The 24,453-nt window shown below is 45.5% G+C and overlaps 1 protein-coding gene across 2 annotated transcripts; it reads left to right on the top strand.

Moving 5' to 3' along the window:
- The first annotated feature begins 5,326 nt into the window (after positions 1 to 5,326).
- On the top strand, positions 5,327 to 24,333 carry INTS14 (integrator complex subunit 14). Of its 2 annotated transcripts, none has more exons than XM_077829140.1 (12): positions 5,327 to 5,451; positions 7,568 to 7,827; positions 10,210 to 10,317; positions 12,207 to 12,362; positions 15,606 to 15,724; positions 16,375 to 16,517; positions 19,236 to 19,328; positions 21,026 to 21,170; positions 21,430 to 21,563; positions 21,664 to 21,782; positions 22,167 to 22,232; positions 23,359 to 24,333. In XM_077829140.1, the coding sequence occupies exons 2-12, from the start codon at positions 7,606 to 7,608 to the stop codon at positions 23,608 to 23,610; spliced, it is 1,557 nt and encodes a 518-aa protein (XP_077685266.1). In that variant the 5' UTR covers positions 5,327 to 5,451; positions 7,568 to 7,605; the 3' UTR covers positions 23,611 to 24,333. The 2 variants fall into 2 exon arrangements, with proteins under 2 accessions (XP_077685266.1, XP_077685267.1); XM_077829141.1 differs by having other exon boundaries at positions 5,367 to 5,451; positions 7,593 to 7,827.
- Positions 24,334 to 24,453: the final 120 nt, after the last annotated feature.

Here is a 24,453-nt window from a genome sequence, read left to right as displayed (position 1 = left end):
TATTATTTTGAACACAGTTTTCAGAATAGGATTGTTATATTAAATGAGGAGAGGATGTAAATAGAACACAATTCTAAGCCATTCACTAAGTTATTCTTCAACCACATGTACTCACATATTTAAAACTCCATAAGCTAATCAATTTAGATTTCTAACTAGGAGAAAGGAAGGGGCAGGTACAGATGTTGCTATCTCTGTTTTAAATACTTGGGAGGTGCTCAGAGACTCCAGTAATGGGGGCTACAGAAGTACCTACAGAGAGAGAGAGAGGTCCTATAAATCCTACTCCTAGTGTCTAAAAGGTTCATGTACATATATTAACTATAAGCATGTAATGATACAGTCAGCTGTATTCTTCAGTAAAGTGTATAGAAGTAAAGGAAATTGTCACCCTTCATAACACAACAAAAAAAGCAAAATCAAAGAAAGAGAAGAAAAACAGAGAACAGAAAAAGATACCTGAACTAACCCCTTATTTAAACACAATTTACTTTTCCTCTCCAAAATGAGCTACCCAAACAATTTTTGCAAGTAAAGGGCAGATCATCAGCTGATGGAAATTGTTATAGCTCAATGACTTTAGTACCTTCTGAGCATCTATCCCTTGTTTTTTCCAGTCTCATTGACTGAAGACTATTTTAATATTCTTTTGTAAGCAGAGTATTTTCAAACCTATTCCTTTACCTTGTGATTAGACTGTCTTATCTAATAGAGATCTCTCAGGCAATCATATGAAACTCCATAGCTTACCTTCAAAAATGATGTTCAAGAGGAATTGGGGTTTCATTGCTAGCATTTAGTGCTGGAAGTTTCTTTGACATGTAGCACCCAGAAATGAGATGAGTTATGGGTAGAAGCAGAGAAAATTATCCCATTTTTGTTAGGTCTCTCCCAGCTGAATTCCAATAAGAGACAGGGTCAGGTGTGAAGGGCATATTGCTGGAGGAATAGACAATCCAGTTTAATACCTGCAGCCTGTAAGAAGATTAAATAGTATTTTATAGGTTCGGGACTATCTCTGAAGCAAATATCTTTGTGTTAGACTATGGGATGTTCTCAGTTTCAGAGCAGGAGATAATCTCTGCAATGAAACACACAACAACAGCAACAACCCTCAGACAGTAAGATGCTATAGATCTTTCCAATGGCAGACTTCGGGGACAGAGCCTCGGTTGCCATAAACTGTCATAGTTCCATTGGCTTCAAGGCAGCTATGATAATTTACGCCAGTTGTGGATCTCCCCCTGAGGTACTTGCCATTAGCAGATGGCTTTGTGCACAGTTTCATTCTGATGAAGCATTGCACATCGCTAGCAATTATTTCCCAAATCAGAATTTCTGTCAGCCAAAACACTGCTAGAAGCTAAAGTTCAATAACTAGCAAAGGAAAATGGGCCAGACCCTCCACCCCTTCTTTGCTATAAATTAAATCTGCTTTGCCCCTGAAATGGCTAGTTGAGAATTCTGCCTGCTGTAGTGGCTCCTATAGCCCCATCTCCAGCACAGGGGTCATGGACAGACCGAAGGAGGCATGAATGGAACACCCCTCTGCTCTGGCAATTCCTGGGGTGGGGTGGGGTGGCCAGCGTAATGTATTTCACGTGGGGGTGTCACTGGCACAGAATGGCTCCAGGATTGAGGGAGCATGAAAACTCTGGTCAGCTATTTCATTGTTCTCCATTAGGGTGAAATGCTAAACGCATTGCAATCTGTTAGCAGTGTCGCTAAACAGAAATAAGTAAAAGGTGATTTGCGGGGCTTAAACTGTTTGTTTAAGGGGGGCATTGTTCTGTGCTAAATCTCTTCTCTGCATCCCTTGTCTGTGTGGACAGAACCCAGGACGTGCATGGAGCCCCAATGCGGCCCCATGAAAGCAGGTCAGCTTGCATGAGTTGGGCCAAAGACTGTAAGATCTTTAGGGCAGATACCTGTCTTCTTGCATGGCCAGGTAGCACTTGGTACAATTTTGGCTGCTTTAGAAATAATAAGAATTGCTTTGCCATGATCATCTCTCCTGGCACTTGGTCTTTACTGGTTGTTAAGTCCAGTGTTGGGATTTCTTACTTCAGTGTCAGATATGGATTTCTAAACTGTTGCCATAAATATGGCAGGTGGCATTTTAACTGGGGTTTATGTGGTGATGTGGCCTGCAAAGTGGCATTATGGGCATACTATACATTTCCATGTTGTTGTGTGGAATGAAGAAAACTTAAAACAGCTGTGGGGGACTGACTGGCCCAGGGGCTTGGGAATGAGTCAACGGATCTGTCCTTCCAGCTTTTAAGCTGCTCATCTTGGTGGTGATCAAAAGTTAATACCATCTGATAGCTGAGAATTGACTCCTCTTGATGCGGATATGGATATGTTTGGCTTCTAGCCCTTTCCTTTCCTGGTCTGTTATAAGAGTCTGCTATTAGGGAAGTGAGAACTTCTTTCTGCCTTCCCAGATGAATTTTTAGAGGTAGGGTCATCTTCCGACACATTCCTTCTCATTGCCTATGCATGAGCCCAGTTCTTTAGTTCACAGCTCCTTTTAGAAGATTTCTCCAACTGCCTGTCCATGGCACAATAGCAGGAGGCTAAGGTAATATTAATTGCCAAGAACATGAAATATATGAAGAGGATGGTGGGGAAAGTCACGGACTGCCTTGGGGAAGGAGATACTGCCCAATGCAGTTTTCTGTGGCTGCTGGAAAGGATATGCTTATGCGATGACCACCATCTTGGCTGATACTGAGAACTGAACTGGGATCTCCAGCACTAAAAGCATAAATTGTTATAGCTTGAGCTATCCAGCTTGGTTTTATGATGGGGCTATAACAGACTCACTCTTTCTGGGTCCGGCACAATGAGGGATACATAACACACACTGACCAGTGGGTTACATTTACCCATCAGATAGCATATAGTCCCCATGATTTGTGACTCTTTGTGGGTCAGTAATAATAATACTCAGCTCTTAGCTAGTGCTTTTCATCGGTAAATCTCCAAGCATTTTACAAAGGAGGTCAGTATCAATATCTCTATTTTATAGATGGGTAAACTGGGGCACAGGGGGGGTGAAGCCAAGACTAGAACTGGGTTTTTTGAGGTCCAGTCCAGTATAGGCGCCTTTTGTATGCACCAGCCACAAGAGTTTGATCCTACCCTCCATTATCTGGGTGTAAATCATGATGTGACTTGGCAAATGATGCATTGTACATGTATGCACACGCCCTGTAACCTCCTGGCCTGATCTGCAAAAGTGCTGAGCGCCTACACGGCCTATTGACTTCAGTGAGCTCTGTTTGTGCTCTGCCGTTCTGAAAAAACAGGGCATGTTTCCAAGATGTGCAAAGTTGTTCAATATTAAATTGTAGAGCAGAAGGTATGTTTAGCTCCCTCTGCTGTGTGACAAGAGTTCTGCCAGACTGGCACCGGGAGGGATACTGAAGAATTCACACATTACATCAACCACCAGGACAACCCATACCAGACAGAAAAGCAGACATATAGGGCCCCACTAAAGTGGAAAGACAAGTTTTGCCCGTGGCTTCAACTGGAGCAGAGTAGAAGACAGTCCATAATATAAGTATGTAATGTGGCCAACCTCATGTGTTCATAATTTAAGTCAGGCTCCAAAAGACCATGAGATTTTAAAAACCTATAGATACATTTGGGGGCTTTCTATTTGCCTTCTGATTTCTGAGCCATGAAATCTATTCAGGTCACATTTTCATGCTTTTCTCTGCTACCATGAAAGCTAGAAACTTGCTTTTTCAACTGAAAGCTGAGATGGTGCTGTGGGGGGGAGCTCAGTGGGAGAGGGGGGTTGCTGAGGAGGAGGTGGGAGGTGCTGTGTGGGGAGCTCAGTGAGGAGAGGTGGGGTTGCTGGGGGGGGGAGCTAGGAGGGGCTGTGCAGGAGAGCTCAGTGGAGAGAGGTGGGGTTTTCACGTAATCACAAGACCCCAGGAACTAGGTGTGGCAGATTTGGCAATTTCTGGCAATTTCCAAGGCCAAATCATACTGAATTAATTTTAAAGACCTTAGGAGTTCATTGTATTAGAAATGCAAAGGTGTGTATATTATTGTGGGATTGTATGTAACATCTCTGGGGGGAGACATAACCAGTGTGAAAACTGGAAAGTGTGATGAGCTTCAAAGGACTATTTGAAACAATGCACCTCCAGCAGCCTACGTGTTGTCAAGCTTGTTGTAGGCATCACAGAAAGGAGACGTTTAGGGACGAATTTGAAGGAGGATAATCAGTTAAGTTTTGCAGATGTTTACATGGAACTTCTCCCCACAGTACCCTCCACCTCTCCCCACCTCCCAGCTCCCCCCACCTCTCCCGACTGAGCTCCCCCCACAGCACCTCCCAGCTCCCCTCACAGCAACCCCCCTCTCCCCACTGAGCTCCCCTCCACAGCTCCCCCCCTCTCCCCACTGAGCTGCCCCCACAGCACCTCCCAGCTCCCCCCCAGCAACCCCCCTCTCCCCACTGAGCTGCCCCCCACACCACCTCCCAGCCACCCCCCCTCTCCCCACTGAGCTGCCCCCCACACCCCCTCCCAGCAACCCCCCCTCTCCCCACTGAGCTGCCCCACACAGCACCTCCCAGCTCCCCCCCAGCAACCCCCACCACTGAGCTGCCCCACACAGCACCTCCCAGCTCCCCCCCAGCAACCTCCCTCTCCCCACTGAGCTCCCCCCATAGCACCTCCCAGCTCCCTCCCAGCAACCCTCCCTCTCCCCACTGAGCTGCCCCACACAGCACCTCCCAGCTTCCCCCCCCAGCAACCCCCCCCTCCCCACTGAGCTCCCCACACAGCACCTCCCAGCTCCCCCCTCCCCACTGAGCTCCCCCCCACAGTACCTCCCAGCCCCCCCAGCAACCCCCCCTCCCCACTGAGCTGCCCCACACAGCACCTTCCAGCTCCCCCCCTTCCCCACTGAGCTGCCCCACACAGCACCTCCCAGCAACCCCCCCCTCCCCACTAAGCTCCCCACACAGCACCTCCCAGCTCCCCCCTCCCCACTGAGCTCCCCCCCACAGCACCTCCCAGCCCCCCCCGCAACCCGCCTCCCCACTGAGCTGCCCCACACAGCACCTCCCAGCTCCCCCCTCCCCACTGAGCTGCCCCACACAGCACCTCCCAGCTCCCTCCCAGCAACCCCCCCCTCCCCACTGAGCTGCCCCACACAGCACCTCCCAGCTCCCCCCTCCCCACTGAGCTGCCCCACACAGCACCTCCCAGCTCCCCCCTCCCCACTGAACTCCCCCCCAGCAACCCACCTCCCCACTGAGCTGCCCCACACAGCACCTCCCAGCTCCCCCTGCCCGGGTCGCCCCTGCAGCGGGCCGCTCTGGGCCCGGCCCCTGAGTTCCGGCCTCCGCAGCGGGGGAAGGTTTCTGGGGCCGGACTGATGGAAGCGGCGGCGGGGCTGGGACTGCGGAGGCCTCGGGCCCGGGTGAGCGGAGCGGGCCGGGCCGGGCCGGGCCGGGCTCGGCCGGGGGGGGAGCGGGCGGCGGAACCGCGATCTGCAGCGGTGGGGCGGAGACCCCCAGACCCGGGACCCTGAGTCCGGGCCTCTGCCTGCCCCCCAGAGGCCGGGGCCCCGGCCCGTGCCCCCCGAGTGCCCCGGCCCTCTGCGCGTCCCACAGCCCCGGACCCTGCCCCCCTAGCGCCCCCAGCCCCGGGTCCTGCCCTCTGCGCCCCTTCGCCCCCCGCGGCCCGGGGACTTCGGACCCTGCCCCCTCGGTGCCCCACAGCCCCGACCCCTTCCCCCTGGGACCAGCTGCCCCCTCCAGTCCTGGGACCCTAGACCCTGCCCCGCACCAGTCCTGAGACCCCTAAACTTGCCACAGCACCCCCCAAACCTCCCCCCCAGTGCGTCCTGATTCCTGAACCTGCCCTTCAGTTTCCCCCGGCTACTCCAAGACCCTCTCCAAACCTGTGCCCCTTGCCCCCAAACCTCCACACCAGCTCCCAAGACCCTGAACCTTGGCTTCCCCTGCCCCCAAACTGCTCCTCCCACCAGCTCCAAGATTCCCCCAAACCTACCCCTTTAGCCGCCAACCCCTATCAGCTCCCCCGGGACACAAAATCCTGCCCCGCACTAGCTCTGAAATTCTCCCAAACTTGCCCCATCAGCGTCTATCAGTTCCCTCAGCTCCTGGGACCCTCAGTCGTCCCCCCCGCCCAGACCTGGGACACCTCCATAATCTGTCTGTCTCAGTCCCTGATCTCCTGCTGCTTCAGGATTCCTGAATCTTGTCCGCTTGTCCTGGGCTACTGCCAAAATCTACCCTCCCTGGGTTCCCTCAAATCCGAACTTCTCTACTCTGGGACCTCTGCCCAAACCTGTCCCTTTCAGCCCTCCCTGCTCCCCCATCCCCCTGAATCCTGTTTTCCCTCAGCCATCCCTACTATCCCAGCTCTGGGACTCCTTGAATCCTACCCCACACCTCAGTCCCAGAACCCTGAAATTCTGCCCTTCCTGCTGTTCCTGTCCTGCCTTCCCAAAGCTGTATCTTCCTTTCTAGCTAACCACCTTCCTCCTTGCGCACACACATTTATCTCCCTCCAAAAAGTCCAGATCCTTTCTTGCTATCCCAGTTCTGGGACCCTTTAAACACAAAGCTCCAGGACATCACAAATCGTTACGCCACCAGCACCACCCAATATCCCATTCCTGTTCTCAGCCTCAGCCCTATGCAACCCCCTGCTCTTTGTCTATGCATGGAGTTATTCAGGAATATCTTGTCTGGAATAACTATTCCTGAATAACTCCTTGTGTGGACACTCTTATTCTATAACAGGAGTATCTTGTTCAGTTTAGCTAAATCCTGTTTGACCCATGCTGATTTTGGGGGGTAGCTGGTTGTTTCCTTTGGAAGGAGAAATAGTTAACGTAATCAGGTGTGTCTTTGATGCAATCCTGCTTACTTACAAGAATGTACACAATGTCCTGTTTCCCTGAACACAGAAGGACTCAAACAGCAGGAGACGGTTTCTTTGCTCACAGTTCCAAGCATCTTGCCAGCCATTGCTCTTCCCAAAAGCTCACTACAACCGCATTTCTCTGGGGTATCCTTGCTGCCTTCTTTGAGTGCTTATGTGGTGTTTCTGCTGCTGCTTTGCCTCTCCTCCTCTCTCAGCTCTATCCAACAGTACTTAGCAGCCTGCTTTTACAAACCCCTTGGACCACATAGCCCAGTTTGAATTCAAGATAAACTGGTGCAAGGCACTCATGTTCCAGAATAAGTGTGTCCACACATGGAGTTATTCACAAATAGCCAATGCACTTTAAATTCATACCTTTAATCCAAATTAATTTTAAAATATAGGCAAGCCCTTGTTCTTGACCTCTAGCTACCCCTCTTATCCCAGCTAACCCCCTGTATTCCCTCATAACCCAGTCTTGGGGCACTTTACAGTTTTAAGCATGTAAAAGTCTTAATGTGTTGTCAGTGGTACAGCGTGATGTGGCCTCGTTTTGGGCCATTCAGTAGGATTGGACAGGGCATGTGTTTCTTTTCAATGCTTTGGGATAATCACTCTGTAGAGCTTTTCCCCTTTTGCAGTGAATCCCTCCTCTTGGTTACGCAGAGAAAGGATCATCATGCCGACTGTGGTGGTGATGGACGTGTCGCTCTCCATGACCCGGCCTGTTTCTGTGGAAGGCTCTGAAGAGTATCAACGGAAACACCTGGCTGTCCATGGATTGACCATGTTGTTTGAGCACATGGCCACCAATTACAAACTTGAGTTTACAGCCTTGGTGGTCTTCTCTTCACTTTGGGAACTGATGGTTCCCTTTACAAGAGATTACAACACGCTTCAGGTACACCTTATAAAGAACATACTGTGATCAGCAAGTCACTACTCTTCAAAACATTCTGTGTGTTTCAGAACTGCAGTGAAACCTTAGGCTTCCTATCCGAGGATCTCGTATCACTTTATGCACTGTTAATTAAGCCTCACAACAACCCTATGAAGTGGGTGTTATCCCTATTTTAAAATGTGGAAACTGAGGCAGGGGAAAGTTGTGTTTTATAATCAGACAAGTCAGTGATAGTGTTGCCTGTAATGTTTTCTGAACATCCAAAAGTGTGCTGGGTAGTTTACCAAAACAAGTCAAGAGACACTTCCTGTCCTGAAGAGCTTACAGTGTAAATTCAGATGTCACCCAACAAGGTAGGGCTAATGAAGGCAAAGTTGGGTATGAGGGTTCCAGTAATGAGATCAGCAGGATACTTGAGGAGACAAGTCCATACACTGATGGTTTTGTGACTTCCCTGTTTTGTGTGAGAATTTTGATGTGCTCTTCAGAGGTGACACAGCATAAGGGAGCTCCAGGAAGGGTTTTGAATAAAGTAAACCGGTTTAGAGAAGGCATTTTGTGCCTGGGGTAACATGGAAGCAGGAAGAGAGTGGGAAAAGTGACGAAGGATGCTTCAGGCCTGGCATGACTGGCAGAGTGGAGGGAGGTGGGGAGAACATGGAAAGGAGATAAGATCTGAGAAGGAGCTTGGGGCTGAATGGTATATGATGTTGAAAGCCTTTGACCCTAATGGGAGTTGCGTCAATTTATCTGAGGGTGGAATTTGGTTATAAGTTGAAAATTGCAGAAGCTTCTCAGTGCTTTAAAAGAGACTGGACAAGGCATCCAAGTTTCATCTTAGAGACTAACAAATTTATTTGGGCATAAGCTTTTGTGGGCTACAGCCCACTTCATCGGATGCATGCAGTGGAAAATACAGTAGGAAGATATATATATGCACAGAGAACATGAGAAAGCTTATGCCCAAATAAATGTGTTAGTCTCTAAGGTGCCACAAGTACGCCTCGGTTTTTTTGCTGATACAGACTAACACAGCTACCACTCTGAAACCTGTCTCCAAGTTTCATGTTACTTGATTATGTTACATATGGTTTTTCTGGCACCTATTGGGAATCTGGGATTGCTTCTGCCAACATCTGAAGGCCCCTTCCCCCAGCCTAAGGGGAGGAGCTACCAGACCCAGATCTCATGTAAATACAGGGGATAACTAATGACAAACAGGGCCAGGAGTGAGGGTCACAGGGTCATAAGCAGGGAGCCGTGGGTGGAGGGATGTTACATACGTTGCTGAGAACAAATTCCCTTTGATGTTTTCCATATTTTACCATATGAATTCTACCACATTCTCATTGCTGCTGTTTGGCCTTGTGGAAATCTTCTATCCAGGCCAAATGTCTAACCAAGTTGCTCTAGCTTGTACTTCTGTGTGTGTTTTGGCGCATCAGACACTTTATGTGGTGTTTTTCTGATCCCGTATAAACTTGTCCTTTGAGGGAGGAAGGATAGTTTGATGTTAAAGACTGGATATGGGTGTAAGAGGCTTGGATTCTGTTACTTCCCCTGCCACTGACTTCCTGCATGGTAGGCTCTTAGCCAAGCACTCTGTGGCTCAGTTTCCACATCTATAAACTGGGTATAAAATTACTGACCCACTTCACAGGCATGTTGTGAGGCTATATTACTTAAGGTCATATTGTGATACCAACAAATAGTACCCTTTAAAGCAGCAACTATGTTCCCATTGACTTCACTGGGTCTATTTGTGGCATAAAGTACTAATCAGTGTCAGTAAAGGAACCTTTAATGGTTGTAAAGCATTTAGAGAGATTTGGATGGAAGGTGCTATAAAAAGGTAAATGATTATTATTTCAAATGTATTCTGGGGGGTTGAAATATCAGAACAATGGGAGTAGACATTTTGTTTTACTTGAGGGAGTAACGTAGTTCCAGGTTTTGACTGTACTGTTCTTAGTAGACTTGCAAAGGATTTTTTTAAAAATAGGTCTGTACCCTTTGTGGACCAGAATTCCTTCCTTCTCAGCTTTTACTTGCAGTTTGTGAGGTCAGAATTTCACTTGTTTCCCAGTCAATATGTGGCCTTTCAGGCTTTAATTTCTAATATAAAGGAAATCAGAAAAATACTTAACAAAACAAATCAAACTTCAGTTCTTTCAGGCCTGCTTTCTACATCCTACAAAAGGGCATAAACCCAATTTTTTAAAAACTTTGCAGATCATCATTGGGAATACAATACTTCCCTAATAAAGGTACGGTGGGAAGGGAAGGTATTTATGAATTACTTCCTGTTTTTCAATAAGCTGCATGTGCTCCCTGATAACAATTGTCCACTCAGGCAGGATAATGTGTAATTTTTCTTTCCAGGAAGCCCTAAGCAACATGGAAGATTATGACAAAACATGCTTAGAATCTGCACTGGTTGGGGTTTGTAATGTTGTGCAACAGGAATGGGGTGCTGCGATTCCCTGCCAGGTAATGATTGGTTGCCGCCTTTGACTGTTCTCAGAATCCAGCTTGCAGTATTTGGTGAATTCTATAAATTACAGATTATCAGTTGAATATATTTGGTTGGCCACTCTGGCAACAAAATGCTTCAGCCCTTCCATAAAATAATCAGCAGCAACATTTGGGCTAATTTCTGCCATCTCTGGCTCAGGTGCAGTGTTGTAGTAGAGAAAAAAATGTTTGAGGACCCCTTTCAACACTGATCCCCTTTCCCTCCTGATGTACCTACATGTTACAAAATCGAACAGTTCCCTACCATTTCTGGAAGGCTTGGTTTATGCTCCTGCCTGCATTCCCCAGCTCCAGGGAGCACAGTCAGCAGGTAAGGGGCATGGCCAAACACAGAGCACCTACTGGTGCTGGGCTCAGCAGTGTCCCCTACTCTGAAGCAGTAGTAAGGACTGCTGCTGAATGTGTTCTGTCTTTGATCCCTGAGCCACTGTGTCTGCATCTGCCGTGCTCAGCTAAAAGGACTCAGAACTTCCACTGGGCTGTTACAGCTTTGGGTCTGGTTTCCCCTCCCATGCAGTGCTCCTTCTTGGGGAAAAAGCCTACATTTGGCCCTCATTGTTGGTTGGGTTACGATTTGCATTCACTGATTTTGCAGCTCAGTGGATTGGGACTGCCTGTAATACGGTCATAAAAGACCCCTTGAAAAAACAGAGATCAGAACCAAACAGTTAGAAAGATGTAAAAATCAGGCATATATCAGATCTTCAGTAGGGTGATCTCTTATTGCCACCATAGGCCATTGTGCTAACCCATCAGGTTACTGGGGGATGAAAGGCCATGGGAAATGCGCAAACTCTTGTTACAGTAAGGCAGGTTATTTTCAAGCATCAGAGCAAACACAAGCACTAATGAGGCTATGAAAGTGACAGGTGTGTTGAGGAAGAGGGAGGAATAAAAAGTGTGCGTTCTCTCACCTGTTCAAACCTGGATTCTAAATCTGGATGGAAAGAATAAATGCTTAATTTCAGCTGGAGTTGGTATTCCTTACTTGCTAGCCAAAACTGTTGTTTCTTGGTGCACAGCAACATCACACCGCTGCCATGTTCCATCCCAGAAATGGCAGCATTTCAGTGGACTGCAAACAAATCCAATGATTTTATTTAACCTTAGAGTGCAATGTTGTGTAAATAACTTTTGGGATCCATTTGGATGAAAAATATCACATCAGTGCCATAGTGCTGCTGCTGAAAAACCAGAAAGGGTTGAGACATGCTGTAATAGTTAGCAAAGTACTGAGGGACTGATGTACCTGACAGATAATTTTCTTTTTTATGGCCCATATTTGGCTTCAGTGGGAATTGGGTTGGCTCCTAAGTTCTGTCGAGTGATTATAATACTTTGCACTCTTGAGTATCTTTCCTCTGAGGCTCTTGAGTTGCACAGCAGTTGGAATTCCTTGTGGCAGTGTAGTTTCTACACTGAAAGGGGGTGTGGCTTTTTAAAACTGAAAAACTTACTTTTAATTGTTACTCTGTGTTCATTAGTAGTAGGGTCTGATTATAGCTTATAAAAATAAATCCTAGCCATTATTTTCTTCATTAAATTTTAAAATATAGATGACTGTTTATTATGTAGAGCATTGTATTTGTAATGGTTAATTGCTTAAATATACAATTTACATGCAAACCTTACAGGAGTAATCCTTATGTAATTAATTCATTGTGAGTCAGGACTGCTCATATGAGTAGGGATTTCCAAGACTAAGCCCTGTTGTCCCAATGGGACTACTGACAGAAGTAAAGCTAAGCACAGGTGTAATTGTTTGCAGGATTGGGGCAGATGAAGAAATGTGTTTAGGTGAAAATGCTAATGTATCCTTTTTTGTGTGTTTGTGTGTGCACTAGGTTGTTCTAGTAACTGATGGCTGTTTAGGGATTGGCAGAGGCTCTCTGAGGCACTCCTTAGCTACTTGCAACCAACGAAATGAAAGCAACCGATTTCCACTGCCTTTCCCCTTCCCGTCCAAGTTATACATCATGTGCATGGCTAATCTAGAAGAGGTGACTCCTTTAACACATTCTTGCTGGTTTTGTTACACTGAGTGATTATTGTTTTTACAGAATCACATATTCTCCCCAAGATTTATTCTAATAATCTGGTGGTAATGTGTTTTGGTTTTAGTGATAATTGGGTCACATTCACCTGCAATATATGTAAGTTAATTGTACAAAGTTCACAGCCGTTGGAGACGTAGATAAACTAACCTAAGCCCCAGTGTATCACTGCTAGGTCAATGGAAGACTTCTACCATCAACCTAGCTACCGCCTTTCGGAGGGGTGGATTAACTCCAGTGACAGGAAACCCCTTCCATTGATGTAGCATGTGTCTATGCAGTGTCACTAGAGCGGCACAACTATGCTGCTGTAGCATCTGTAGTGTAGACATAGCCTAAATAATCATAGAATCATAGAATATCAGGGTTGGAAGGGACCCCTGAAGGTCATCTAGTCCAACCCCCTGCTCGAAGCAGGACCAATTCCCAGTTAAATCATCCCAGCCAGGGCTTTGTCAAGCCTGACCTTAAAAACTTCCAAGGAAGGAGATTCCACCACCTCCCTAGGCAACGCATTCCAGTGTTTCACCACCCTCTTAGTGAAAAAGTTTTTCCTAATATCCAATCTAAACCTCCCCCACTGCAACTTGAGGCCATTACTCCTCGTTCTGTCATCTGCTACCATTGAGAACAGTCTAGAGCCATCCTCTTTGGAACCCCCTTTCAGGTAGTTGAAAGCAGCTATCAAATCCCCCCTCATTCTTCTCTTCTGCAGGCTAAACAATCCCAGCTCCCTCAGCCTCTCCTCATAAGTCATGTGTTCTAGACCCCTAATCATTTTTGTTGCCCTTCGCTGGACTCTCTCCAATTTATCCACATCCTTCTTGTAGTGTGGGGCCCAAACCTGGACACAGTACTCCAGATGAGGCCTCACCAATGTCGAATAGAGGGGGACGATCACGTCCCTCGATCTGCTCGCTATGCCCCTACTTATACATCCCAAAATGCCATTGGCCTTCTTGGCAACAAGGGCACACTGCTGACTCATATCCAGCTTCTCGTCCACTGTCACCCCTAGGTCCTTTTCCGCAGAACTGCTGCCTAGCCATTCGGTCCCTAGTCTGTAGCGGTGCATTGGATTCTTCCGTCCTAAGTGCAGGACCCTGCACTTATCCTTGTTGAACCTCATCAGATTTCTTTTGGCCCAATCCTCCAATTTGTCTAGGTCCTTCTGTATCCTATCCCTCCCCTCCAGCGTATCTACCACTCCTCCCAGTTTAGTATCGTCCGCAAATTTGCTGAGAGTGCAATCCACACCATCCTCCAGATCATTTATGAAGATATTGAACAAAACCGGCCCCAGGACCGACCCCTGGGGCACTCCACTTGACACCGGCTGCCAACTAGACATGGAGCCATTGATCACTACGCGTTGAGCCCGACAATCTAGCCAGCTTTCTACCCACCCTATAGTGCATTCATCCAGCCCATACTTCCTTAACTTGCTGACAAGAATACTGTGGGAGACCGTGTCAAAAGCTTTGCTAAAGTCAAGAAACAATACATCCACTGCTTTCCCTTCATCCACAGAACCAGTAATCTCATGATAAAAGGCGATTAGATTAGTCAGGCATGACCTTCCCTTGGTGAATCCATGCTGGCTGTTCCTGATCACTTTCCTCTCATGCAAGTACTTCAAGATTGATTCTTTGAGGACCTGCTCCATGATTTTTCCAGGGACTGAGGTGAGGCTGACTGGCCTGTAGTTCCCAGGATCCTCCTTCTTCCCTTTTTTAAAGATTGGCACTACATTAGCCTTTTTCCAGTCATCCGGGACTTCCCCGGTTCGCCACGAGTTTTCAAAGATAATGGCCAATGGCTCTGCAATCACAGCCGTTTTAACCTTTCAGAGATTTCAGTTTCCTTCTTAATTCAAATATCTGAGAAAAAAAACCCATTTGCAGGAACAACTCTCGCTGTCAGTATGGGCCTCAACCATGGAGGGGCCACAAACACAACTCTTTGCCCCCTAATGTTCCTCAAGGTGCCCCAAACCATACAGCAAAGTAATGAGATAATGGCTCTCCAGCCAACCACAGCAACCACAACCCCTCACCCACAGCCTTGGACATTGGAACCCCCTGTTGAGAGGGAGCCAAAACAACGAAGCAGTTGGTTGCCTATCCTTCCAGCCATGGGTCTGGTTGCTCCCTACAAAGAAGGGCAGAGCCACCATGGGTTACTGATTAGCAGAACAGTGAGGAAAGGCACTATAGAAATAGAAAGGCACTATAGAAATATAAAGTATTATGTTATCAAAGGCACTCATGCGCTCTTGAAGACTGAGAATCTGTGAATTTATTTAGCTTAACAAGGAAAAGGTAAAGGGGTGATTTGATCACAGTTTATAAGAACCTAGGGTGGAAAACAAATATCTGATAATGGATTCTTAATTCTAGCAGACAAAGGTATAACACGATCCAATGGCTGGAAGTTGAGGGTAGACAAATTCAGACTGGAAATAAGGTGTACATTTTTAATAGAGTAATTAACCACTGGAACAATTTACCAAGGGTTGTGGTGGATTTTCCATCAAGGGCACTTTTTAAATCAAGATGTGCTGTTTCTCTAAAAGATCTGCTCTAGGAATTATTTTGGGGAAGTCCTATAGTCTGCGTTATACAGGAGGTCAGACTAGATGATCCTTTTTGGCTTTGGAATCTATTAATGTAAGAGCTGGAAGCTAGGTCTGACTTGGTAAAACAATGTATTACGAACCCCAATGTGGGGACAACCTTCTGGGCTAATAATAAATGTGACATTAGGAGTAAATCTCTTGTGGGGAAGAAACATTGGCTTCCTTAAAAATTAGCGAGATAAGGTTGTCCTGATCTTTTTCTTATTGACGTAGAGCTTGTCTACACTTAAAACACGACTGCAGTGATGCTGTAGAGCTTCAGTGGAGACACTATCTGTGCCAGTGGGAGAGGTTCTCCCGTCAGTGTAGGTAACCGACCTCTCTTGAGAGGCAATAGCTAGGTTGACCTAACACTGCCTGCGTGTGGATTTTTCACACCCCTGACCAAGTAGTTAAACCAACCTAATTTGCTAGTGTAGATCAGGCCTCAGACTTTTACTCTCATGTGCATATATTTCCTTAAAAACAGTCTACTGCATCTTCTGTTCTTATGCTGTTTTTTGTTTTTTTTTTAAAAAAAGGGTATAATTTCTTTTTTTGTGTGTGTGCAGCTCCAGAGCTCAGATTCTTTAGATTGTCTGGAAAGACTTGTAGATTTGAATAATGGGGAGGGACAGATTTTTACCATCGATGGACCCCTTTGCTTGAAGAATGTACAGTCCATGTTTGGGTTAGTATTTTTGTAACTAACGTGACTCTGAAATTAACATCTGTAAAGAAAACAAAGACGCATAAAGCAAGGCATTTGATTTGTTTTATTTTGATTCATAGGTTTCTTTTTCTTTCTTCGTCCAATATGTTGACGACTATTGATTGATCTTTGACTTTCATTGGTTAAGGCTGATATTTGTTTTGTTCACTCTCTAATTAAAAACAGTAGCATCAGTACCTACAGTGATATGGATGCTATCTTTGTCAGTGATTGGGCAACTTCTGTTGATTTTTCTTTTGTCAGTGATTGGGCAACTTGAAAGGTTGATTAGGTCATAGGCTTTTCAGGAGCTGCTATTAATTTGCCATAAATGTCATAATGTATCACATATGCTGTGTTGTTGTAGCCATGTTGGTCCCAGGATAGTAGAGAGACAAGATGGGGGAGGTAATATCTAATACCTAACAAAAGATATTACCTCCCCCACCTTGTCTGTAATGTATTGTAGCATTTTGTAATTTGACAATGCTGGAACTACTGAGTTAACTCAAGGTTTTTTAAAAAATCCATTTTGGGAGCTCAGTGTAATGCACTTAAACAAGCTTGCAAAACTTATTTTCAACTGATTTGTATTACTTTTTCCCTAATAATAAATGATCATGTTCTAGAAAACTAATAGACCTGGCTTATACACCGTTCCATGCTGTTCTCAAATGTGGTCACTTAACATCTGATGTGCAAGTATTTCCCAGACCAGAACCTTTCATTATAGATGAGGAAATAGATCCCATCCCTAAAGCAATTAATACAGGTAACAAACGTTTGTTTGTTTTTTAAACTTGTCATGTTAACTTTTTCTTTTTCTGTTGACATTCCCTACCCTGCATAGTGCCTGTTCCCTCCACTTTCTCTCTGATCTGAAGAGAATGGAATACAGTCTCCAATAACATAGCAATGGCCAGCTACATCTGCCATCAGAGGGTGAGAGTCTCACCCTATTTTGGCCCCTGTATACCTGGCAGATGGGCAGAGGGGCATAGAAGAGTTTTTAAAACCCCATCTGTGGCCATCTGAGAATCCCCACATTGCAGGAAGTGTGGAAGACAGCTGTGGGCTATCTTCCATGGACTCCCTTGCAAGCCTGATGTAGAGGGCAGGAGGGGCAGGTTCGGACTAGGGCAGCAGTGCATAATCCTGCTGAGATTCTGGTTGCCCATATACAGCCTCATGTAATCTAGGCACCACTCAGACCTATCTAAGTGAGGACTGCTTTGGCCCATGGAACAGCCCAAAACTGGGAGGGTCCACAGGTGTCTTAAAGCCACCATAGCACCCCTGGGCTGTGGGTTCTGGCTGTGTCTCTTAGAAGTAGGCTGGCTGCTTCAGGATATGGAGACTTTCACTTCTAGGAAACTAATCTGAAATCAGTCCAGGTTGGAGGCGAGCAGAAGTCATTATCCTCTAATGGGTGCTCAGTGGCAAATGAGCTGGTGGTGTCAGGGCAGTTCTTATTAGACTTACCTGCATCACAAACCCTCCCCGCTCCATCTCAGTTGGAACTAATTGGCACCTTTGTTGGCAGCCTCAGCAGAGAAACCAAGGGTTGAATCCTGTAGAGTCTGAACTACCCTCCAAAGGCTGATATTGAGACATTGGAACATGGAGGAAGCATGCATTGCCCTTACTTATGTCTTCATTCTCCAAGAGTGTTAATTTGCCCCTCTCACCACTGCTAAATTCACTTTAAAAAACAATTGTGCAGAGTGCAACCTTCCTCATTCCATCCCAAAGACCAAACTTTCACCTGGGAAGAGGGGGTCCATTCTGTCACTGGTGCATGCATACAATGCGTAAATGAGCGAATACACCTCAAGGAGAGAATACGCTCTGCAATATTTGCAGATATGACCTACCAAATGAAGGTTTATTTGTTATTAGTGCCTGATTTAAAGAATGTTGGAGTGCTATGCACTATGGAAATCGCAGGGCCCCCCACCTTCACTTAAATTTGCCCGACTGCGCCCCCATCATGACAGAATTGCGACCCCCGCATGCCAGATTGCAATGCACTCACTTAAATCCAGTGGGCAGGGGCCCCTGAGATGGGGGCCTTGTGCAAGTGCACAGAGTATACATTGGTTAATCCAGGCCTGCTTATTATGCCAAAGTAAACTTTCATCCTCAGCAGCGCGCTTGGCCTTGTGTGCTTTTGTTTTGATTTTATGCTTTACAATTTGGCAGTAGAGTGCTTGGTAGGTAACTCTGTGTGGTAACTTGCTTTCCCAAACCTGCTCTGTGACATGTCTTAAACAATATCTGGCTCTGTTGGATTCTTCATCAAAAAGTGTGTGGTTCTTTCCAAAAACTGATGGGTGCACAATTAAGGTTAAATTACTCTAATAAATGAAGTAGGAACTCTGAAATTAATGCCAGCCAAGTTTCCTTGATTTTTCAGCTGCAAGGTGAAATCCATCTGGAGTGGGGAACACAGTAATAACACTTTTTATTTGGCTCTATACTGAATTTGGACTAGTATACATCCAATTTTTAATTGAGTTAACTACTGGAAAATAGTGCAACTGAATGACATTGGGGGCATGAAACTTATCCAAACAAGAGGACTTTTAATTGTATTTAATATATGTTGGTGAATCTCCTGTCCTTTGAGATAGGGGAATTGGATATAAATGAGATTCCATTCTACATCCTTTAAAATATGCCTTTCAACATCTTCAGTCAACCATTGAATGTCTTTGTGAGTTTAATTAAGCAGTATATTATTTAGCTATGGAAAACATCAATGTTATCAGCCTTTGGGACAGATTCTTTGCAACAGACCAGAGGGCTGTCAGGTTCTCTAGTTCCTGGCCTCAGCACAAGTTAGAATAGCCTCGGAGGCTCCTCTAACTTGTGACAGGTGGATATGGTCTCTGAAGGACCGTGTGCAAGCTGGGCATAATCAGAGAGCATCATGCTTTGGCCACTCCCCTTCCTTGCCCTCTGCACAGGAGCTCTGGCAATAGAGGTGTAGGTGGCGGCTATCCTGGCTTTATATCTGCTAGGGACTCTCCACACTGGGGCTATCCCGGGGTGGGGCATTTGTGCCACCTGAGCAGTGCAAAGGAGTGGATCAGGGCAGATAGCTTGCCCCTTTGTTCTTAAAGATGACTCGTTATTTCTCTGCTATGGGCAAAGTGTTAGGTACCAATGAACAAAAGCATGGTGTATAACAACATATTTCATAGATAACTTCCATTAGACACACCAGGTTCTGTCTGCTGTAGCTGCTTTTCAACTGCTCATCTTAAAGTTACTCATTATTGTATAGTAAATATTTGTATTACAGTGGCACCTAGCGGACCCGATCAAGATTGGGGCCCCGTTGTGCAAAGTGCTGTAGTTATATATGGTCTATGCTTCAAAAAGCTCACAGTCTAAGGAAGAGTATTCCTATTCTGATGTTAAACTTAACATGAATAAATCCTCAGCTGTTTCCAGGGCTGACTTGTGACTGTTTGTTTCTTTGCAGATCTAGAAATAGTTGGTTTTATAGATATAGCTGATATTTCTAGCCCTCCTGTATTATCTAGACACTTGGTACTGCCCATTGCACTCAACAAAGGTGAGCCATTTTTGTTTCTAGTAGTGAACATTGCACTGTTTGGAATTGACAAGGTTTTCAAGGTTGCTGGTGGTAGATAAGAGCCAGACATTCCAAAGTTCTCTTAAAGGACAAGTGTCATGCTATTTGGAGAACACTTTTTTGATGTTCCCATTAAAATTAAAAACTTAAACACAAGCTCTTTACCTTTTCTAAAAAGAGTATTCTTAACAGTGCATCTGTACATAAAACAGCATCGTTAATAAGAGGGACAGTGTCTCTTTAGTGACATCATAAATAGAACTTTTTGAACTTAGAGATAAAAATAATTCTAGGCCAGGAATCAAGCTGAATATTTAATGCATCTTTTTATCTGCTTGTAAGGATTGGGTTTTTTTAAATGGTCTTCAGAATAAAGCTTGTATGCAGTGTTGTTGTAGCCGTGTCGGTCCCAGGATATTAGAGAGACAAGGTAGGTGAAGTAATATTTTATTGAACCAACTTCTGTTGGTGAGAGAGACAAGCTTGTGTCCAATAAAAGATATTACCTCACCCACCTTGTGGCGGGGGTGGGTGGGTGGTGGAATTGAGAGCTTGGTATTTGTGCTTTGATTTATCCATTGTTATTCAGGAACACTAGCTACTGCTCACCTGTGTTAACATTTGTATCTGTGCCCTGGAGGCTGGTGTAAGTAGTGAGGAAGGTTGCGTAAATCTCAGGCTTTGCTTTGTCTGTACTTGCTGTGTGCTTGTGGTTACATTCAGAAGGGCTTCTGTTGCCCTTTCAGTGTGGTTCCTAGGTACGCCTCCTCAAGTGGAGCAATGAGGAAATATGAGGTTTCTCTTGGGAAAATTTGAAAGGACCAAATATGCGGTTAGTGGGTTTTGGCTCTATGTATTCGCCCTCTTTTGTGCCAAACCTTTCCTCCCTGTGGCTAAAGAACAGCTGTTTTTCAGCTCCTAAAACTCAGTAAGTTGCTCATGACAAAAAAAAATCATATGAAGGGAGGGGTTCAGGGTTCCCTTAAAAGGGGTCACTTGCAACCAGCACTGTGTTGGAACCTTGTATTTTAGTCTGGTTTTCCCAAAGTTGAGGTTTCACTTGGACTGAGGCCAGAGCAGGGCAGACATGGGGGTTCTCAAACTGGGGGTTGTGACTCCTCAGGGGAGTCGCAAGCTGTCAGCTCTGTGGGGCTGACAGCCCCACGCCCCTGTTAAATTAAATTAAACTGCCTGTTTTTAAGGGGGGGGAGGGTCACACTCAGAGGCTCGCTGTGTGAAAGAGGTCACCAGTACAAAAAGTTTGAAAACCACTGCACTAGAACAACGTGCCATGCTGTGCCTCTTTAGCCACACCACCCACATGCCCAGGCGTCCCACGTGGAAGCTGTTCGCGCCACTGCTATGCTGGAGGCTTAATGCAAAGGATCAAGCTTGTCAGACAGGAGGCTGACGTTGCCCAGAAAGCATTGAAATACCTCACGTCTTCAAAGTGCCAACAGCCTGGGAAGCTTTGGGGAACTGGAGCCTGTGCTGTGTGTAAGGCAGGTTGCTCTGTTGAACTGCCCTGTAGGGTGGTTTGCTTTGGGTTGACAAGGAGGTGGCTGTTGCTGGGTGACTTGCCGGGCAGAGGTTGTAAGGTGTTGAGCATGACAGAAAACAAAGCAGCGCTAGTGAGTGTGAATCTCCCTCGGTTTTGTTCTTTTTTTTTTGCACAGAAGGTGATGAGGTGGGTCCGGGGATCACTGATGACACTGAGGATGAGAATTCAGCTAATCAGATTGCTGGCAAAATACCCAACTTCTGTGTACTGCTGCATGGGAGCCTTAAAGTGGAAGGCATGGTGGCCATTGTTCAGTTTGGGTATGGAGGTGCATTTCTCTTTGAAAAGTCCCTTTTGGGGGTGATGCTTTGGGACCAGTCATCTATGAAATACTGCACGCCAAGCCGTGAGCCCCAGGTGGCTTGACAAGCATGTTTAGTAGTGTTGTGACTCTGCACTGACGGTGTAAATAATTTGCAAATAATGAAAGCCAGAGCCCCAAGGTAGCGAGGGTGGGAGGTGAATTTTAGGGATGAGGAATGGGCGGTTTTGACCTTAGCAATCTGCTCATTTCTTTAGGCCTGAATGGCATGGAATGCTGTACTCCCAAGCTGATAGTAAGAAGAAATCAAACCTCATGATGTCTCTCTTTGAACCTGGTCCTGAGCCCCTGCCTTGGCTAGGGAAAATGGCACAGCTTGGGCCTATTTCAGGTAGTAACCAAACTGATTTTAAAGTCTCTCGTGCATTTGATGTTTTCTATGTTAATGCCCTTGTCACGTCTTATTCTTAAAAAGCTTTATTTTCTTTCAGATGCTAAAGAAAATCCTTATGGTGAAGATGACAATAAAAGCCCTTTCCCCTTACAGCCCAAAAACAAGCGCAGTTATGCGCAGAATGTCACTGTGTGGATCAAACCAAGCGGCCTCCAGGTAGCAACTCAGTACTTAGCCTTGCTGCTCTTGCACAGTTCAGTATCAATGCTTTGAAAGGGTCGTCTCACTTGGGCAGTAGAAGAAGAGTCTCTATACTTGTCACTTCCATCTAGTGTAATTTTTTTTCTTTAATTCCTATTAAAGCTTCCTGTTTGAAGTGTCATAATTAAAACACATTGGCACATAGTTTGTTGAATGAAAGCTTTGCCTGGCATCTGGTTTAGTGTGTAAACCATTTGTATGGTAGCTTGTATGAGCTGCATAAACAGTGACTGATCACTGAGCCTGCGGGAATGCTCAAGTGATTATTTATCAGTATAATTGGGGATTCTTTCTTTCTTGCAGCCTCCCCCAAAAGTTATGGTATTTTTTTCCCTCCAGACAGATGTACAGAAGATCTTGAGAAATGCAAGAAAACTCCCTGAAAAAACTCAAACTTTCTACAAAGTGAGTAACATGTTATGGGTTTGCGTGTAACATGTGACTGTACCGATACAGTTTGATCTATAGAGCGCATTGACTGATGAGGTTAATAATTCTCTGTGTGTTCTATCCAAAGAGCTTGTAGTGCTTTGCAAACGTTAATTCTCAACAGCCCTAGTGAGGAAGGTAGATACTTGACCTATTGCACAGATTGGTAAAGCTATAGCCTGGAATCCCCTGATCTAAGCTCCTCTCACAGGACAGCATATAGAGTTCAATTGTGGAAGACCTAGGTCTGAGAGTGAGTGACCCTTTGCGATCCCGTGTATCCCAGAGGTGGTGTACACATCTCCATGGGGAAGGGCAGAAATGGTGTGCACTTCAAACACCCCTTGCCAGGTGGACTCTGGAATGAACTGGAGAGCAGCAGGAGACCCAATCTTATCCTGCCTCCCAGGCAGAAATCAAGGGCTGCTTTGGCAGCAGATATTACTAATACTGAGGGATCAAAGGGCATCACAGAAGGAAATGAGAGCACAGGTAGAGAGCAGCCTATACGTGGGTAACAAAGTCAATTATCACTGTGTGTTCCACCTATGATGCAGAGGGCAAGAAATCCAATAAGCCAGATACAGTTAGCTACATTGTACCACTCTAAAACCAGACTATGACCATAATTCTTCCCTCAAGCCTAGCAGTGACACAAACCCCAAGAGACACCCCAACCAGGGTTCTGGTATGTGCACTATAAACACACACAAAGCTGTGGTCCCTGTCCTAAGAGTTTACAATCTAAGAAAATCACGTTCTATAAATTCTGCTGGACAACGTGGCTGAAATAGAGCAGATAACAAAGCGCACCCTTCTGCAAGCTGGAGGGCTATCCACCTGAGGCCCTGGAGCTGGGGGCGAGAGCTGCTGAGGCACACTAGGAGGGTGTTGTGGGAAAGCTAACACCTTAAGGTGCTATATCTGCTGTCTCCAATCTCGCACCAGCACTAGAATTCACTCTTATGCTGATAGCACTTAGGAAGCTTGCTGGAAGGCCCCCTTCCCCCCATCTCTCTCCTGAGTGAACAAATTTGCAATGAATAAAATATTTTTTCAGAAGAATCAAGATAACTTTAAATGGGGCTTTTCTCCCTTCCAGGAACTCAACCGTTTACGCAAGGCAGCCTTGGCTTTTGGGTTTTTGGACCTTTTAAAAGGAGTGGCGGATATGCTGGAAAGGGAGTGTACACTGCTGCCTGATACAGCTCATCCCGATGCAGCATTTCAGCTCACACACGCTGCTCAGCAACTCAAAGCAGCAAGTAATGGGACCTCTGAATATGCCGCCTATGACCATAACATCACTCCATTGCAGACAGACTTCTCCAGTAGCAGCACTGAAAGAATATGAGATGCACTTTTTAGAACATTAAGTCTCAAGTGGTCCAAATTTTCCTGTTTCATTTGTTTTCTAGGACTGACTCAAATATTGTTTGAAGAACTTTCTCAGGCAAACAGGGGCTCTAAAACAATCTAGTTTCTAAAGCTGGGATTAATTCGTATAGCTCTTAGTGGATTCAGAGTTTTACCTGGAAATTGTATTTTTAAATGCCTCATGAAAGTCTCACAAGAATAATGGAGGTTATATAGTATGATTATTAAGGTGTGTGAGGAGAGATGAGGAAAATGCTGCCGTATGCAATGGACTGGAGCCCTGCCCTCCCTTTTTTCTCCCCCGAGAACCAGTCATCAAGTAACCCCACACATAACCCATAACAATTAGATTGGTGCACAAAAGCACTGTGTAAAACTTTTCTCCAGCGAGAGGCAGGTGTTATCTATTAGGGCCTGGCTTTCAAAAATGTCAGCTATGCAATTGCATGCACTTGACTTATGCATACTGCATGTGGTTAGATGTATCACTGGCAATTTTTGGGTGCTATCACTAATTGCATTCCTTACTTTAAAGATTTAAGGCCTGCCTTTCAAAATGTAAAGTTACTAAAGTTTCAGGTATCTCATTTGCCTCAAGACATTCATATTTGAGAAAGTAACTTACATTCTAGCAAGAGAAAAGTTCACTTTTAAACAAAATTGTAAGATATCATATTAACCAATAAAGAGTAACTTTTTATGGAAGCTTTCAGTGGTTTTGATTCCAGTTTCAAAAGAACAGATATGCGTGTTCAGCATTACGGAGGCTTAAACCTTGATCATGTCTTTCCATCATGAAGATCAGGTAACAAATTGCTCT

The sequence above is a fragment of the Eretmochelys imbricata genome, chromosome 10, assembly GCF_965152235.1.
Source record: "Eretmochelys imbricata isolate rEreImb1 chromosome 10, rEreImb1.hap1, whole genome shotgun sequence".
Classification (NCBI taxonomy): Eukaryota; Metazoa; Chordata; order Testudines; family Cheloniidae; genus Eretmochelys; species Eretmochelys imbricata.
This window is presented reverse-complemented; position numbering and strand designations above follow the sequence as displayed.

Bases quoted from the DNA above. Each gene is read 5' to 3' on its own strand.
- INTS14 (XM_077829140.1), top strand. From the start codon at position 7,606: ATGCCGACTGTGGTGGTGATGGACGTGTCGCTCTCCATGACCCGGCCT. The intron at 19,329-21,025 runs GTGAGCCATTTT...TTTTTTGCACAG, and splicing joins GCCCATTGCACTCAACAAAG to AAGGTGATGAGGTGGGTCCG. The intron at 22,233-23,358 runs GTGAGTAACATG...TCTCCCTTCCAG, and splicing joins AAACTCAAACTTTCTACAAA to GAACTCAACCGTTTACGCAA.